Source organism: Coturnix japonica, chromosome 3 (assembly GCF_001577835.2).
Source record: "Coturnix japonica isolate 7356 chromosome 3, Coturnix japonica 2.1, whole genome shotgun sequence".
NCBI classification, from domain to species: Eukaryota; Metazoa; Chordata; class Aves; order Galliformes; family Phasianidae; genus Coturnix; species Coturnix japonica.
Genome location: NC_029518.1, coordinates 99,234,902 through 99,247,609, shown reverse-complemented (window position 1 = coordinate 99,247,609; position 12,708 = coordinate 99,234,902). Strand labels below are relative to the sequence as shown.

Genomic DNA, 12,708 nt, shown 5'->3' with positions numbered 1-12,708 from the left:
ATGAAATGAGTGCATTTTTCTGCTCTTCAGGAAGAATAGGCACTTCTCAAGGAACTGAGACTCTTGGCCAGATGCATTCAACCATTCAACACTGCCATCTGCTGGCTATCACAGTTTTACACCCAGGAACAGCAGTTCAGATGTACTATCTCAAAAAGAAAGAAAAAAAATCCCTTCTTTTGCCTTCTTGCTCCCTACCAGAGTCAATCCTGGCTTGCCGTCGGGCTGCACACTCTTCAATACGAAGTTTGGGAATTCCTTCAGCAACAGCTTTGGCCATTCCACCCATTTCTTCAATCTCCTCAATTAGCTGAAGCGCAGAAGATTGAGAAAAAGAGGATTAGTAAGGATACAAAACGAGCTTTGCGGTTGCACTACCATCCAAATTCTCACTGCATCCAAATAATTGATCAGATCATCTAAATCTCCCCTCTTTTAGTTTAAAACCATTCCACCTTGTCCTATCACTATCTGCCCATGTAATAAGCTGGACTCCCTCCTGCTTATAAGCTACAAGTACTGGAAGGCTGCAGAGAGGTGTCCCCCATGTCCATCATCTTCAGGCTGAACACACCAAGCTTTCCCAACCTTTCTATATAGGAGAAGTGCTCCAGCCCTCTTAGCATCATTGTGGCCCTTCAGTGGATCCATTCCAACAGCTCCATGTACAGTTGGACAATTTAATTCAGGACTGCCACTAGTCAGGCTACTCTTGTGCTGCACCTTTTATTTGCAACTAATAACTAGCAAATGAAATGTATTATTTGGAAGAAAAAAAAATAAAACTTGGCTTGCAATAGCATCCAGTTTCTAAATATGAAGCAGAGTAACACACACATGAGGAGACATAGAATCATAGAATACTGTGAGTTCTAAAAAGACCATCAACTCCTGGCTCCACATAGGATCATCCAAACACTGTACTTTATTATAAAGATCATCTACACAAAATCATTGAAGCTGAAATGTTAAATAATTCCTCCCTGAGAAGTTAAAAAGGTACAAAACAGTCATCTCTCAAAAATTCTATAGCTGAAATTTTCCTACAAAACAGAAAAGGTTGGATATTAGGAAGCACTTCTTTACAGAAAGGGTAGTTAGGTACTGGAATAGGCTCCACAGGGAGGTGGTTGAATCGCCATCCCTGGATGTGTTTAAGAATCATTTGGATGTGGTGCTCAGGGATATGATTTAGTGTAGGGTTGTTAGAGTTAGGGTACTGGTTAGGCTGCGATTGGACTTGATGATCTTCAAGGTCTTTTCCAACCTGAGTAATTCTATGATTCTATGAAAAGAGCATTTAAACCAACCTTCAAAGCAGCCTCATAGACATCGTTGGTGAGGCACTCCATCAGGTAAGATCCCCCCCAGGGATCTGCCACCTTTGGAATCCCTGATTCCTCTTGTATTATGATCTGTGTATTGCGAGCAATGCGAGCACTCTTCACTGTAGGCAAACCCAAAGCTTCATCAAATGAATTCGTATGCAAAGACTGGGTGCCTCCAAACACTGCAGCCATTGCTTCGATTGTAGTGCGAATAACATTGTTAAAGGGATCCTGAAAGGAAAAGGAAAGCTCAAAAGATCAAAGCTTCTGCCACAGGGCTGAGGTGCACTGATTTAACTTATACTGCTGAACATAAATCAATGCAAGATTCCCAATAGAAGAACTGTAATCATACCAAAAGCCGAAAAAGAAAGCAGTCAATGGGAGACATCCAATGAAACTGATATATCACTCAACAGTATTTCAGGCAAAGAGATTCATCAATAAAGCAAGCCAGAATTATTGATGTACAGGTAAATTGGTCACAATAATAAAGCAAAGCCCAGTTTAGATTTAGTTGGGTTACAAATAGCTTAATTAATTCAAAGTAAAACATGAGAACGTGTTTTAAATAGGAAACAGAGTACAATTTCTAACCTGCTCAGTGAGTGACCAGCCTGAAGTCTGACAGTGAGCTCTCAGCAGCAGAGATTTGGGATCTTTGGGCTTGAACATTTTCTCTATCAAGTGAGCCCATAGCTTCCTCCCTGCTCGAAGTTTAGCTATTTCCATATAGAAGTTCATGCCAATTCCCCAGAAGAAGGAAAGCCTGGAGTAAGAGGAACAGGATAAAACATTAAAACAATCTAAAAACTTAATTTCAGTAAATGACAAGAGCTACAGTAAAGCCCCCAATTAAAGTAAAGCCCCTCCTTCTTTTGACAACTTTAGTCCAGATCCAACATCTGCTTAATGCAGATAGAAAATAAGTAGATTAATCAGTCTTTACATTTGTAACTTCAGTCCATAAAACCTGTGATACTAAAAGTGCGCTGAACGTAACAAAGTCATGGTATAATTCATAGAATGGTCTGCGTTGCAAAGGCCCACAGTGCTCATCCAGCTCCAACCCCCTGCTGTGTGCAGGGTCACCAACCAGCAGCCCAGGCTGCCCAGAGCCACATCCAGCCTGGCCTTGAATGCCTGCAGGGATGGGGCATCCACAGCCTCCTTGGGCAACCTGTGCCAGTGCGTCACCACCCTCTGGGGGAAAAACTTCCTCCTAATACCTAACCTAAACCTCCCCTTCTGATGAAGATTAAAATTAAACTCCAGGGACTTTACCAAAAATTATGAGTATATTATTTAGCTCACCTTGGTGCAAATTCATCAATGGTAAGGCCGGCTTTCAGTCCAGTTCTGCAGTATTCCAAGCCATCTGCTATAGTATAAGCTAATTCCAGAATGGCATCAGCTCCTGCCTCTTGCATATGGTATCCACTGATTGAAATGGAATTAAATTTCGGCATGTACTGCAAAAATAAAAGAAAGAAAGTGTAAGAAGGGAGGAGGAAACTGAATTTCCAGGGCATAAACCCAGGGCTTCACTCCTTTCCTTATCTGCTTTCTATGCTTTATATCACAACACAAGGCCTTTAGATTTTCTGCCTCCTTGCTCCTCTTACAGCTAATAATGCTTCTTAACTATGTGGCTTCTCCCTTTGTACAACAAAAAGCCTCTCTACTCCTTGTATCCAACCTTCCTGAAACCCTTTCAGGCTTGCCTGAATCTGATTTTGATTTGCATTTACTTAATCCTAACATTTATAAATGTTTGCAAATGATTTGAGACCATAACTTGTCCTGATTTGTCTTCCCACCTTCTTCTACAATTGCATCTTTGTTCACTATGGCAGGTCTTCCCGTTCTCTGCTTTGTTCTGCATTGCTACTTATAAATAGAATCATAGAATAGAATTACCCAGGTTGGAAAAGACCTTGAAGATCAAGTCCAACCGCAGCCTAACCAGAACCCTAACTCTAAAAACCCTACACTAAATCATATCCCCGACCCCCACATCCAAACAGTTCTTAAACACAACCAGGGATGGCAATTCAACCACCTCCCTGGGGAGCCTACTCCAGTACCTAACTACCCTTTCTGTAAAGAAGTTCTTCCTAATAGTTAACCGGGTATAAAAATGAAGTACATACACTTAATTAATAAATACCTTTGAGGTGTACTGGAAGATGTCAGCAATAATCCTCATTGATGGTTCTGGAGGGAAAATGTATGTATTTCGGACCATGAACTCCTTCAATATGTCGTTTTGGATTGTCCCTGTCAGCTTGGCCTGAGGCACTCCCTGTTCTTCCCCAGTCACAATGAATGTTGCCAGCACAGGGATGACTGCTCCATTCATTGTCATAGAAACTGACATTTTCTCTAAAGGAATTCCATCAAAAAGGATTTTGGTGTCTTCCACCGTATCAATGGCAACTCCAGCCATTCCAACGTCCCCTCGGACTCGTGGATTATCTGAATCGTAGCCACGATGGGTGGCTAAATCAAAAGCAACAGACAACCCCTGTTGGCCAGCTAAGTGCAGAAAAGAAAACAAAAAGAGAAGAAAAAAAGATTCAGAAGTGTTGAACAGCTGCATTAGAACTGGATCTCAGCTCTTTGAAAGGGTGGATAATAGTAGGACAAGGGGAAATGGTTTGAAGTTGAAGGAGGGAAGATTTAGGTTGGATGTCAGGGGGAAGTTCTTTACTCTGAGAGTGGTGAGGTGCTGGAACAGCTGCCCAGAGAGGCTGTGGATGCCCCGTCCATCCCTGGAGCTGTTCAAGGCCAGGTTGGATGGGGCCCTGGGCAGCCTGGGCTGGTATCAATGTGGAGGTTGGTGGCCCTGCCTGTGGTGGGGGGTTGGAACTTCATGATCCTTGAGGTCCCTTCCAACCTGGGCCATTCTGTGATTGATCTAATTTTATTCAGTTTATTTTTCACCACTCAGGTTCGTGCAGTAAAACCATTTGTTGCTGCTTCCTGCTCAGATTCTATGATTCTATTATTCTATGATATGAGATAGAAAACCAAAACAGCAACAGAATGAACTGATTTCATAAACCTAACTGACAAAGCTCAAGTTTTTTTGTCTCTACAAGCTTCTACATGCTCACAAAATGAGTGAAGCGTTCCATGAATTCTCTACTCTTTGGACCCTGGGATGCTGCCAAATTTTGTCAGCGTTAAGTCAGAGTAGCTAAAGATAGTATTTAACACGTTCATCTTTCCATCTCAATAGCAAAATGAAGTAAGGAGAGTTTCAGAAGTGATCCAGCACCGTTGGGAAGAACCTGTCAGAAATTAAAACAGCACTTCATAGAATAGAATCAAGTCCAACTGCAGCCTAACCAGAACCCTAACTCTAACAACCCTACACTAAATCATATCCCTGAGCCCCACATCCAAACGGCTCTTAAACACAACCAGGGATGGCGATTCAACCACCTCCCTGGGGAGCCTATTCCAGTACCTCACTACCCTTTCTGTAAAGAAGTTCTTCCTAATATCCAACCTAAACTTGCCCTGGTGCAAATTGAGGCCATTTCCCCTCGTCCTGTCACTTGTCACTAGTGAGAAGAGACCTGCAATGATCACATTTGCCATATAAGTTTTCATGTGAATGTTTCCCATTGCTTAGCTCAGTGATATCTTCCCCCAGCACAGCTGTCTTACCTTTTATGTTGTCCTTGTAGAACTTATTGCTCTCCTCCACAGTGCTGAAGCCAGCATACTGGCGGATGGTCCACGGCCTGTATGTGTACATGGTCGGGTACGGTCCTCGAGTGAAAGGTTTCACCCCTGGCAGTTCCTCAGGAAGCTCTTTTGTGTCCCTTTTGGAGTACAAGGGCTTGATGTCGATCCCCTCTGGGGTATGCCAGATTAAATCCTTTGGATTCTTGCCTTTCAGCTGCTTTTCAGCAAGGGCAGCCCACTCAGGGTGCAGTGGCTGCCGGTGCATTGAACGCCATGTGAGCCTGTGGGCTGGAAGCTGCGCTGAGCAGATGCAACGGCAGGACTGCAGGTATAGAAGAGCATCCTTGGCTCTCAGCATGTTTGATCCAGTGGGAGGCCAGTATGGTGTGAGCTGAAGGGATTAAAACCACATATTTTATATTATCATATAAATTTGACACGGGAGAAGCGTGCATGACAACTCAAGCAATCAGCTGAAGCCAAAACAATTACTCAGGGATAAAGTCATAGCATCACAGAATCATTAAGGCTGGAAAAGACTCCGTCATCACCACGGCCATTAAACCATGTTCCTCTCTGACACACCTACATGGTTCTAGAACGCCTCAAGGCACAGTAACTCCCACAGTAACTGTGCTGCCTCTACCAATGTATTACCACCCTAATATCCAACCTGAACATCCCCTAGTGCAACTCGAGGCTGTCAGCTCTTGTTCTATAGCTGTTACCTGGGGGCAGAGCTGACCCCACCTCACCACAACCTTCCTTTAGAGGGCTATAGACAGCAATAAGGTCACCCTTGAATCTCCCCTTCTCCAGCTCCCTCAATCCATCCCCCATATCCTCCACATTGAATACCAGCCCAGGCTGCTCAGGACCCCATCCAAGTGCCTTGAATAGCACCAGGGATGGACGGGGCATCCACAGCCTCTCTGTGCTCTGTTCCAGCACCTCCCCACTCAACATGAACCTCCTCATACCCAATGTAACGTGCTGTATCTCCCCTTATCACCACAGACACTGGGGATGAACACCTACCCATGCAGCAAACACCACAGAGCCCCGCTCGGCCCCACAGCTGGGCCGTCCGCTTCCACACCCCCCTCAGTGACCAATAGGAGTGTGAACGGCTATTTGAAGCCTCCCTGAGGCCTCACAGCCCCTGTCCAGCAAGGAACGAGGAAACTATAAGGCTCAGAACCGACCCCAAAGCCACCCCGGCCCCAACAACCCGCTACCTGCTGCCAGCCCCCTCACGGCACAACACACACCGCTCGCTGCACTGCGCATGCGCGTATGGCCGCCCCTCTACGCAGCGGGCGGTGGCTGCCAATGCGCATGCGCTGGGTTGGGCGCGCTATACGGTTTGCTAATGGCTGATAGAGCAGACGCAAGTAGGCCGCAGTGGGATCGCTAAGCAGGTTTTAGAGTGGTGAGTCTCTATGGGGATCTATGGGGTCTCTATGGGGATCTATGGGGTCTCTATGGGGATCTATGGGGTCTCCTGGGCAACCTGATCTAGTAAAGGTGTATGTTTGGTGGCCCTGCTAGGCAGGGGGGTTGGAACTACATGATCCTTGAGGTCCCTTCCAACCCTGGTCATTCTGTGTGATTCTGTGGTAGCGTGAGGGAAAGGCTCCTTTCTATGTGTCATGGGGTTTCCTTTCTTTGGGCTCGTTGCTGGGTGATTTGGGCTGTCTGCAATTGGGTTGGTGGGTTCTTTGTGTTGTTTCCTCCTGTTCTGTGTTGCTTACAGACCATGAAGCGCCGCCGTGCATCTACTGAGAAAAGGGGAGAGACCCCCGATGGGGGAACGGCAAAAAGACCCACCAAGGCACGCAACCAGCAAGGACCTGCCAGCCGAACCAAGGGAACGGGGGGCAAAGGAAATAAACGCGATCAGAAAAGAAAGGTAAGTCATTATTGTGGGTAAAGCGAACTAGAAATGTAACCTAAGAGGGAGTTCTGCCTGCTTTTCTGGTGTAATTGATAACGAATCCCTCATTAAAGCTAGTCCTTGTGAGGAAGTGCCCATACAGACACTGAACAAGGCTATGAGGACCAACCTTTCGCCTGGACAGAGATAAACCAAATCTTTGGCCACGTATAAAATACATAAGTTGCTCAGAAATAATGCCTCGTTTTTATTTCCATGGGAACCAGAACAAAGAGCGTAATGCCACCATTTGATAGAGCAAATTCTCAGCTACAAAGTGCTGTTTTTCAATGTAGCCACTACCATTAGGTGTGCATTTTCACTAGTCACAAACAAGAGCCTTCGTGTTACCCTCTTGAAAGTCTACACCAGTGGAGGTGACCACTTTTGCTGTCCCCACTGCTGATAAGCACCACCAACCCCTCATATGCTGTCAGACTGTCTGTATGTAATGGGCTATTGATCATAGAGTCATAGAATTACCCAGGTTGGAAAAGACCTTGAAGATCATCAAGTCCAACCGCAGTCTAACCAGAACCCTAACTAAAAACCCTACACTAAATCATATCCCTGAGTACCACATCCAAATGGCTCTTAAACACAACCAGGGATGGCGATTCAACCACCTCCCTGGGGAGCCTATTCTAGTACCTAACTACCCTTTCTGTAAAGAAGTTCTTCCTAATATCCAACCTAAACTTGCCCTGGCTCATGATGATGAGTAGGTTCAACCTCTACTGCCACCCAAGTAACACTTGACACTGATATCATGGGCCAACATCATAAAACTGGAGGCATTACTTTCAGAGCAGCCCTTCCATGTACTATAGTTGATGTGTATAAGCAACAGGTTTTTTATTTTCTTTATTTTTATATTTTTATTCAAACATAAAATGAGAGAAAGCAACAAAATCATAAAACCAGAGGGATACGTGACCTGTTTTTTCGACACTAATGTATCAGGCAGATTTGATGGCCCTGGCTCCCATTCATAGTGAGCTCTCAAGGTGTTTTAAGAGGTTTTCAATGAAATTTTACTCTACCTGTGCTTCATCCTTGAGAGTAGTTGTTCACAAATGTACGTACTGCCAAAAAGAGTGACATGAATAAGGCATGATTGTGGATCGAGGGATATCTCTCCCTGGAAAGACAGTGCTTAAATAAGTCTGATTTTTTTAGTCGAATGTCTGATTGCAACCCCATACAACCCATCTGAAAATCTGCAGGTAATATATCTATGTTAACAAAGGTGTAGTTGCAAATACGCCAAAAAAATGATGACTTTTTCATCAACCTTGAAACCTGTTCTCAAACTCCTTTATCGGGATAGAAAGCACAGCTCCGTATCTTTCTCTGTTCACAGGAGTGGGTTTAGTCAATGCATGAAAATGCATAACATTACTTGCCATCACTTGACTTAGCACAGCCCTGGTTAGCCAAAAATATTCTGTATTTCATGAGCCATCCATCAAACAGGAGCAACAAAGAAGAATGAGTTGCTTTCATTAACCTGCTTGAGATGAATTACAGCGTTATGGTTCAGAAAGCTGATTTTGTTGTTGATCACTGCAGTGCTTTCCTGTTTTAGAGCAGGTTTCTGGTAGTAAATAAGTGATTACACAGTGAAGAATGTTTCAAACTTACAGCGTTTGTGGTAAATATTTCTTTTCAGCATGTCACTCAGGCAGTCAGAAGGAAAGATGAGGAACATGATGATTCTTCCTCCGCAGGTCAGATCGTGTTCTTTCCTTATTTTTTTTTGTCTCATACAAGTATAGTGCTGGTAGTAACTGCTCTGTTGAAGTCATTGATGTTTAAGATACATCATTGAAATAAGTCAGAGGGAACTTCTTATTTTCTGAACAGTAATGATGTATATTTGCAGTACAGCTCTGCTGCAGGAAGAAACCTGTTTCTATGAGCCATTACATCTTTGTCTGCTACGTGAGCGAGCTGAGTCGTGAGGCTGTTTACCAACATTTGGCAAACCATTTCTTTTCCTTTCTGCTTTTGTGTTAGCAGAAGTCAGAGGTCATTCAAAAAAGGTGAAGCTATCCAGTGCTACACTAGGATCGTGGCAACCGCTCTCGGATAGCAGCAGGAAGTTTCTGGAAAGTGTAATGGACTCAGAAATACTGTAAGTGTTGAATATCCTGGTGATTCTTTTCTGCTTCACAAGGAATAGACTAAAAATAATAATACTGCCTAGGTCAGGAAAGTTTTGGAGCTCTTTTGGGTGATATAATTGGCTAGATAGGTTTTTACTTGTCATAGAATCATTTAGTTTTGAAAAGACCATTATGATCAAGGCCAACCATAACCTATCTACCAAGTCCATTACTCAGCCATGTCCCTAAGCACCTCATCCATATATCTCTTAAACACCTCCAGGTCTGTGTGCTCTACCACCTCCCTGAGCAGCCTGTTCCAAGGCCTAGCTGCTCCCTCCATGAGAACATTTATCCTGGTCCTCAATCTAAACCTCCCTTGGTGCAACTTGAGTCTGTTTCCTTATGTTTTATCACCTGAGAAAAGAGACCAACACCCACCTCGCTCCATTCTCCTTTCAGGGGAGTTGAAGAAAGCAGTGAGGATTCCCTTCAGCCTTCTCTTCTCCAGACTGAACAACTGTTTTCCCCTCAGCCTCTCTTCACATGTCTTACTTGCTCATTCCTTCACCTGCTTCACTGCTGTTCTCTGTACATGCTCAATCAAGGCAACTCAGTGTTTTCCTTGTAGACAGGGGTCCAAAACTAGACACAGTACTTGAGATCTGGTCTCACCTGTACTGAATACAGAGGGGCAGTCACTTCCCTAGTACTGCTGGGCACTGTTTCTGATGAGAACCAGGATGCCATTGGCCTTCTTGGCCAGCTGGGCTCACTGCTCACATTCACAGGGCTGTTGACCAAAACCCCCCATGTTTATATTTCTGCCAGAAAATGTATGATATGATACTTTGACTGAAGCGAGGAATTTTCATCTAGAGAAGTTGTGACTGTTTCTGCTTGTCTCGATGTATTCTTCCTGTTTTCAGGCTTTCTGATAAAATGTTTTCCTTTCTTTCCAGATCTATTTTGTGCCAACAAAGTAGGGGAAAAGAAGATGTTCAGAAACACCTCAATTTGCTGAAAGAAAGGTGAGAAGTTATAATCTGGGGTCTGGTCATCTGGTTTACTGTACGTGTGGTATGATGGCAGTCAAGGTGATCTCCATGACTTTCCCTGGCCCTGAGATCAGACTGACAGACTTGTAATTCTCCAGATCCACTTTCATGCCTTTCTTGTAGACAGGTGTCACATTTGCTAACCCACAATTCTAATGAATTTTAGAGTTCCGCTTTGGAAAATAACATAAGACAGCTTTTCTTCCCATCTTGATCCTTTTATTTCACGGGCAGCAATTGTGCTAAATTGTTTTATTTCTCCTCAGAGAAGTCATTAGTTAATTTTCTTTTTATTTTGTAAAAAAAACTCATGACAGGTCATTTTCTTTCTTCTTCTTGTAATGAAGGGTGCTGAGAGTCTTCAAGACCTTAAAGGTACCCACAGGGAAGCAGAGCAACCTGAAAAATGTCCTGAGCTTTCAAGTGGAACAGGAACAAATGCTTGAGAAGAATGAAACAGCTTTGGTACAATTGCAGGTATGAAATGTGCAGAAGGGAAGGAAATTAGTTTTAAGCTTTTGCTATTCACAAAATGGCCTGAGTTGCAAAGGCCCACAGTGCTCATCCAGTTCCAACCCCCTGCTGCTTCTAAGATCCAACCTGAACCTCCCCTGTCTCAGTTTCAAACCATTCCCTTTGTCCTATCGCTATTCCTTAGTGTGCTGTAACACTGTAGTAAGACTGCTGGCTATGCCTGCACTGCTGTGAAGGTGCAGTCTGCTGTTTGCCACCAACCTTTGCTGCAGAACAGAGTGTCTTTTAGTTGTTATAAGCTGTTATCAAACTGTGAATGACTTGCAAAGTACTGATGAAGATGGAACTTATTAAAGAATCTTTTAAGTTCAATTGCTGTTCTGTTTGTTTTTTGTGGGTTTCTTTTTCCCTGTTCTTCATGACAGTGTATGTAGAGGTTTTTATACATTTTCTTACATACAGAATTCTTGCTGTTGATGTTGTTCTATTTTTGTTGATATTTCATCGTAGGAAGAAATAAATGAAGCTGAGAAATCAGCAGAACACACAGAAGAAACTATGCTGAGTCTGCAGCACGACATCCAGGTGCTCAAAAGCCAGTTAGAGGAAGAAGAAAAAAAGGCCAGGAAGGTACTTACAATAGGTATTGCTACATTACAGGAGAAGCTGTACAGAAGAGCTAGCAGAACCAAACTGTTTTGCAGAGGATGTTGTGTCAGGAAGGCCTCATCTGCCTTTAGAAATGTACCTTTTCAATTTTTCAACTAAAGCTGCAAAATTAAATAACACGTGGGTGATAACAGTTTATTTTCCTACTCGTGTGTTTGATATTTGTTTGTACTTATTTGTTTTATTTATTTTTCCCTTCTAGCTGTTCTGGGACAGTGAAACTAAAGAACTCCACCTTCCAGAACTCCCCAAATGCAGTTTACAGGCACCCACATTGCAGGTGAGTGTGGAGTATATTTTCAGATGCAATTTGATTGAGAGAAGTCTCCTACTGCTTCTTAATGGGAAGGAAGGCAGCAGAAAGTTTGCTTATCATTTAACCAGTGCCAGAAAGGCTCATCTAGCTGAAAGTTTTTTGCTTCTTCTTTCTTTTTGTTCAGAGCATATAATTGTGTTTTTAAAACAGAATGAAGCAGTAGAAAACATGACACTTAAAGGAATACTTGTGTTTGGAACCCTATGGTCCTAGGGAGCATGTAATCATTTCTGAAGCATATCTATAGATGGAAGGAAGCCTATCTCATTATGTGCTTTTGAATCTCGTTTATTTTTAGCTGTATCTAAATACAGTGAGGCTGCATGAAAGTGTGATGGAGTGAAATTCCTTTTGGATTTAACTTAATGAGTTTTTTATTGCCTATTCTTTCTTTTCAGGAAGAAATTTTGATGGTAAAAAATCAGAAGGGTCTTTTAGAGGATATGAACACTATTCAGCAGTCAGCTGATATGAGGAATATGTTGACCTTCATTGAAAAGATCTATGAGAAGGTGGATGTTGTTTGAGAAACAAGTCTTCTCTGAAACAAGAGTTATGCCAGTGTGCTCTGTGTTACAGTGGGATGCTGGTCTTGGAAATGGCACTCGGTTCTTAATAGCTTCACTGTTGTGCTGCTGAATGTAATACAAGCTGTAAATTTGTATCTGCATTTTATTTTCTTGGACCAATTATTACTTCTTATAATGCTGAAGTCTATTGTCTTAGGAGAAGGAAGGGAATAAGTTGTGTATCCATAGGTAATTTTATACAATAAAGTAATGTGTTGTATTTGGACATTTTGTATTTTATCTGTAAATTGTTGAAATCAGTACATCTCAAACTAACACTTGTTTTGGGATTAAGTCCTCTTTAAACCTGAAATGCAGTACAAATATGTTTATCTCATACTCAGTTGCAAGTCTCCTTATCAACTTTTTATTTAAAAGTGACCTAATGAAGCCTCCATGGCAGGAGATAAAAATTCCTGTTGATCTGGTAGAAACTGTTCATTTCTGTTTATGTTTTAGAAGCAGCAAACATGAAAAATACACTTGTATGTTGTTTATGCTCATGATTGGAGAAAGCAGGTAAGAAAACAATGGAGCAAGTTTCCAAATTG

General features: G+C 42.8%; 2 protein-coding genes and 1 long non-coding RNA gene across 4 annotated transcripts in view; 2 read left to right on the top strand and 1 right to left on the bottom strand.

Annotated features, from left to right (window-relative positions):
• LOC107312454 overlaps positions 1–1,577 on the top strand; it is a 23,177-nt gene extending 21,600 nt beyond the window's left edge. The window contains exon 3 of the long non-coding RNA XR_001554499.2: positions 1,567–1,577. This is a non-coding gene — a long non-coding RNA (uncharacterized LOC107312454). The remainder of the gene's footprint in view (positions 1–1,566) is intronic.
• MMUT (methylmalonyl-CoA mutase) overlaps positions 1–6,350 on the bottom strand; it is a 12,781-nt gene extending 6,431 nt beyond the window's left edge. Inside the window, exons 1-7 of one of the 2 annotated variants that reach the window (XM_015859899.1) lie at positions 6,266–6,350; positions 5,007–5,418; positions 3,499–3,866; positions 2,643–2,800; positions 1,926–2,097; positions 1,311–1,559; positions 199–310 (exon numbers count right to left, since the gene is read on the bottom strand). In XM_015859899.1, the coding sequence (XP_015715385.1) occupies positions 199–310; positions 1,311–1,559; positions 1,926–2,097; positions 2,643–2,800; positions 3,499–3,866; positions 5,007–5,385 (1,438 nt within the window). In that variant the 5' untranslated portion in view covers positions 5,386–5,418; positions 6,266–6,350. Of the gene's footprint in view, positions 1–198; positions 311–1,310; positions 1,560–1,925; positions 2,098–2,642; positions 2,801–3,498; positions 3,867–5,006; positions 5,419–6,065; positions 6,090–6,265 lie in introns of those variants that run through there. The other variant, XM_015859900.2, reaches the window with a different exon arrangement.
• CENPQ (centromere protein Q) lies at positions 6,340–12,708 on the top strand. The gene is made up of 9 exons (XM_015859906.2): positions 6,340–6,459; positions 6,784–6,939; positions 8,636–8,693; positions 8,986–9,100; positions 10,034–10,102; positions 10,477–10,606; positions 11,114–11,233; positions 11,475–11,552; positions 11,987–12,708. Exons 2-9 carry the CDS (start codon positions 6,787–6,789, stop codon positions 12,113–12,115), a joined length of 852 nt encoding a protein of 283 aa, XP_015715392.1. The 5' UTR covers positions 6,340–6,459; positions 6,784–6,786; the 3' UTR covers positions 12,116–12,708.

Coding starts and splice junctions, on each gene's coding strand:
- CENPQ (XM_015859906.2), top strand. CDS start 6,787: ATGAAGCGCCGCCGTGCATCTACTGAGAAAAGGGGAGAGACCCCCGAT. Junction 10,103..10,476: donor CTCAATTTGCTGAAAGAAAG/GTGAGAAGTTAT, acceptor CTTGTAATGAAG/GGTGCTGAGAGTCTTCAAGA. Junction 11,553..11,986: donor TACAGGCACCCACATTGCAG/GTGAGTGTGGAG, acceptor CTTTCTTTTCAG/GAAGAAATTTTGATGGTAAA.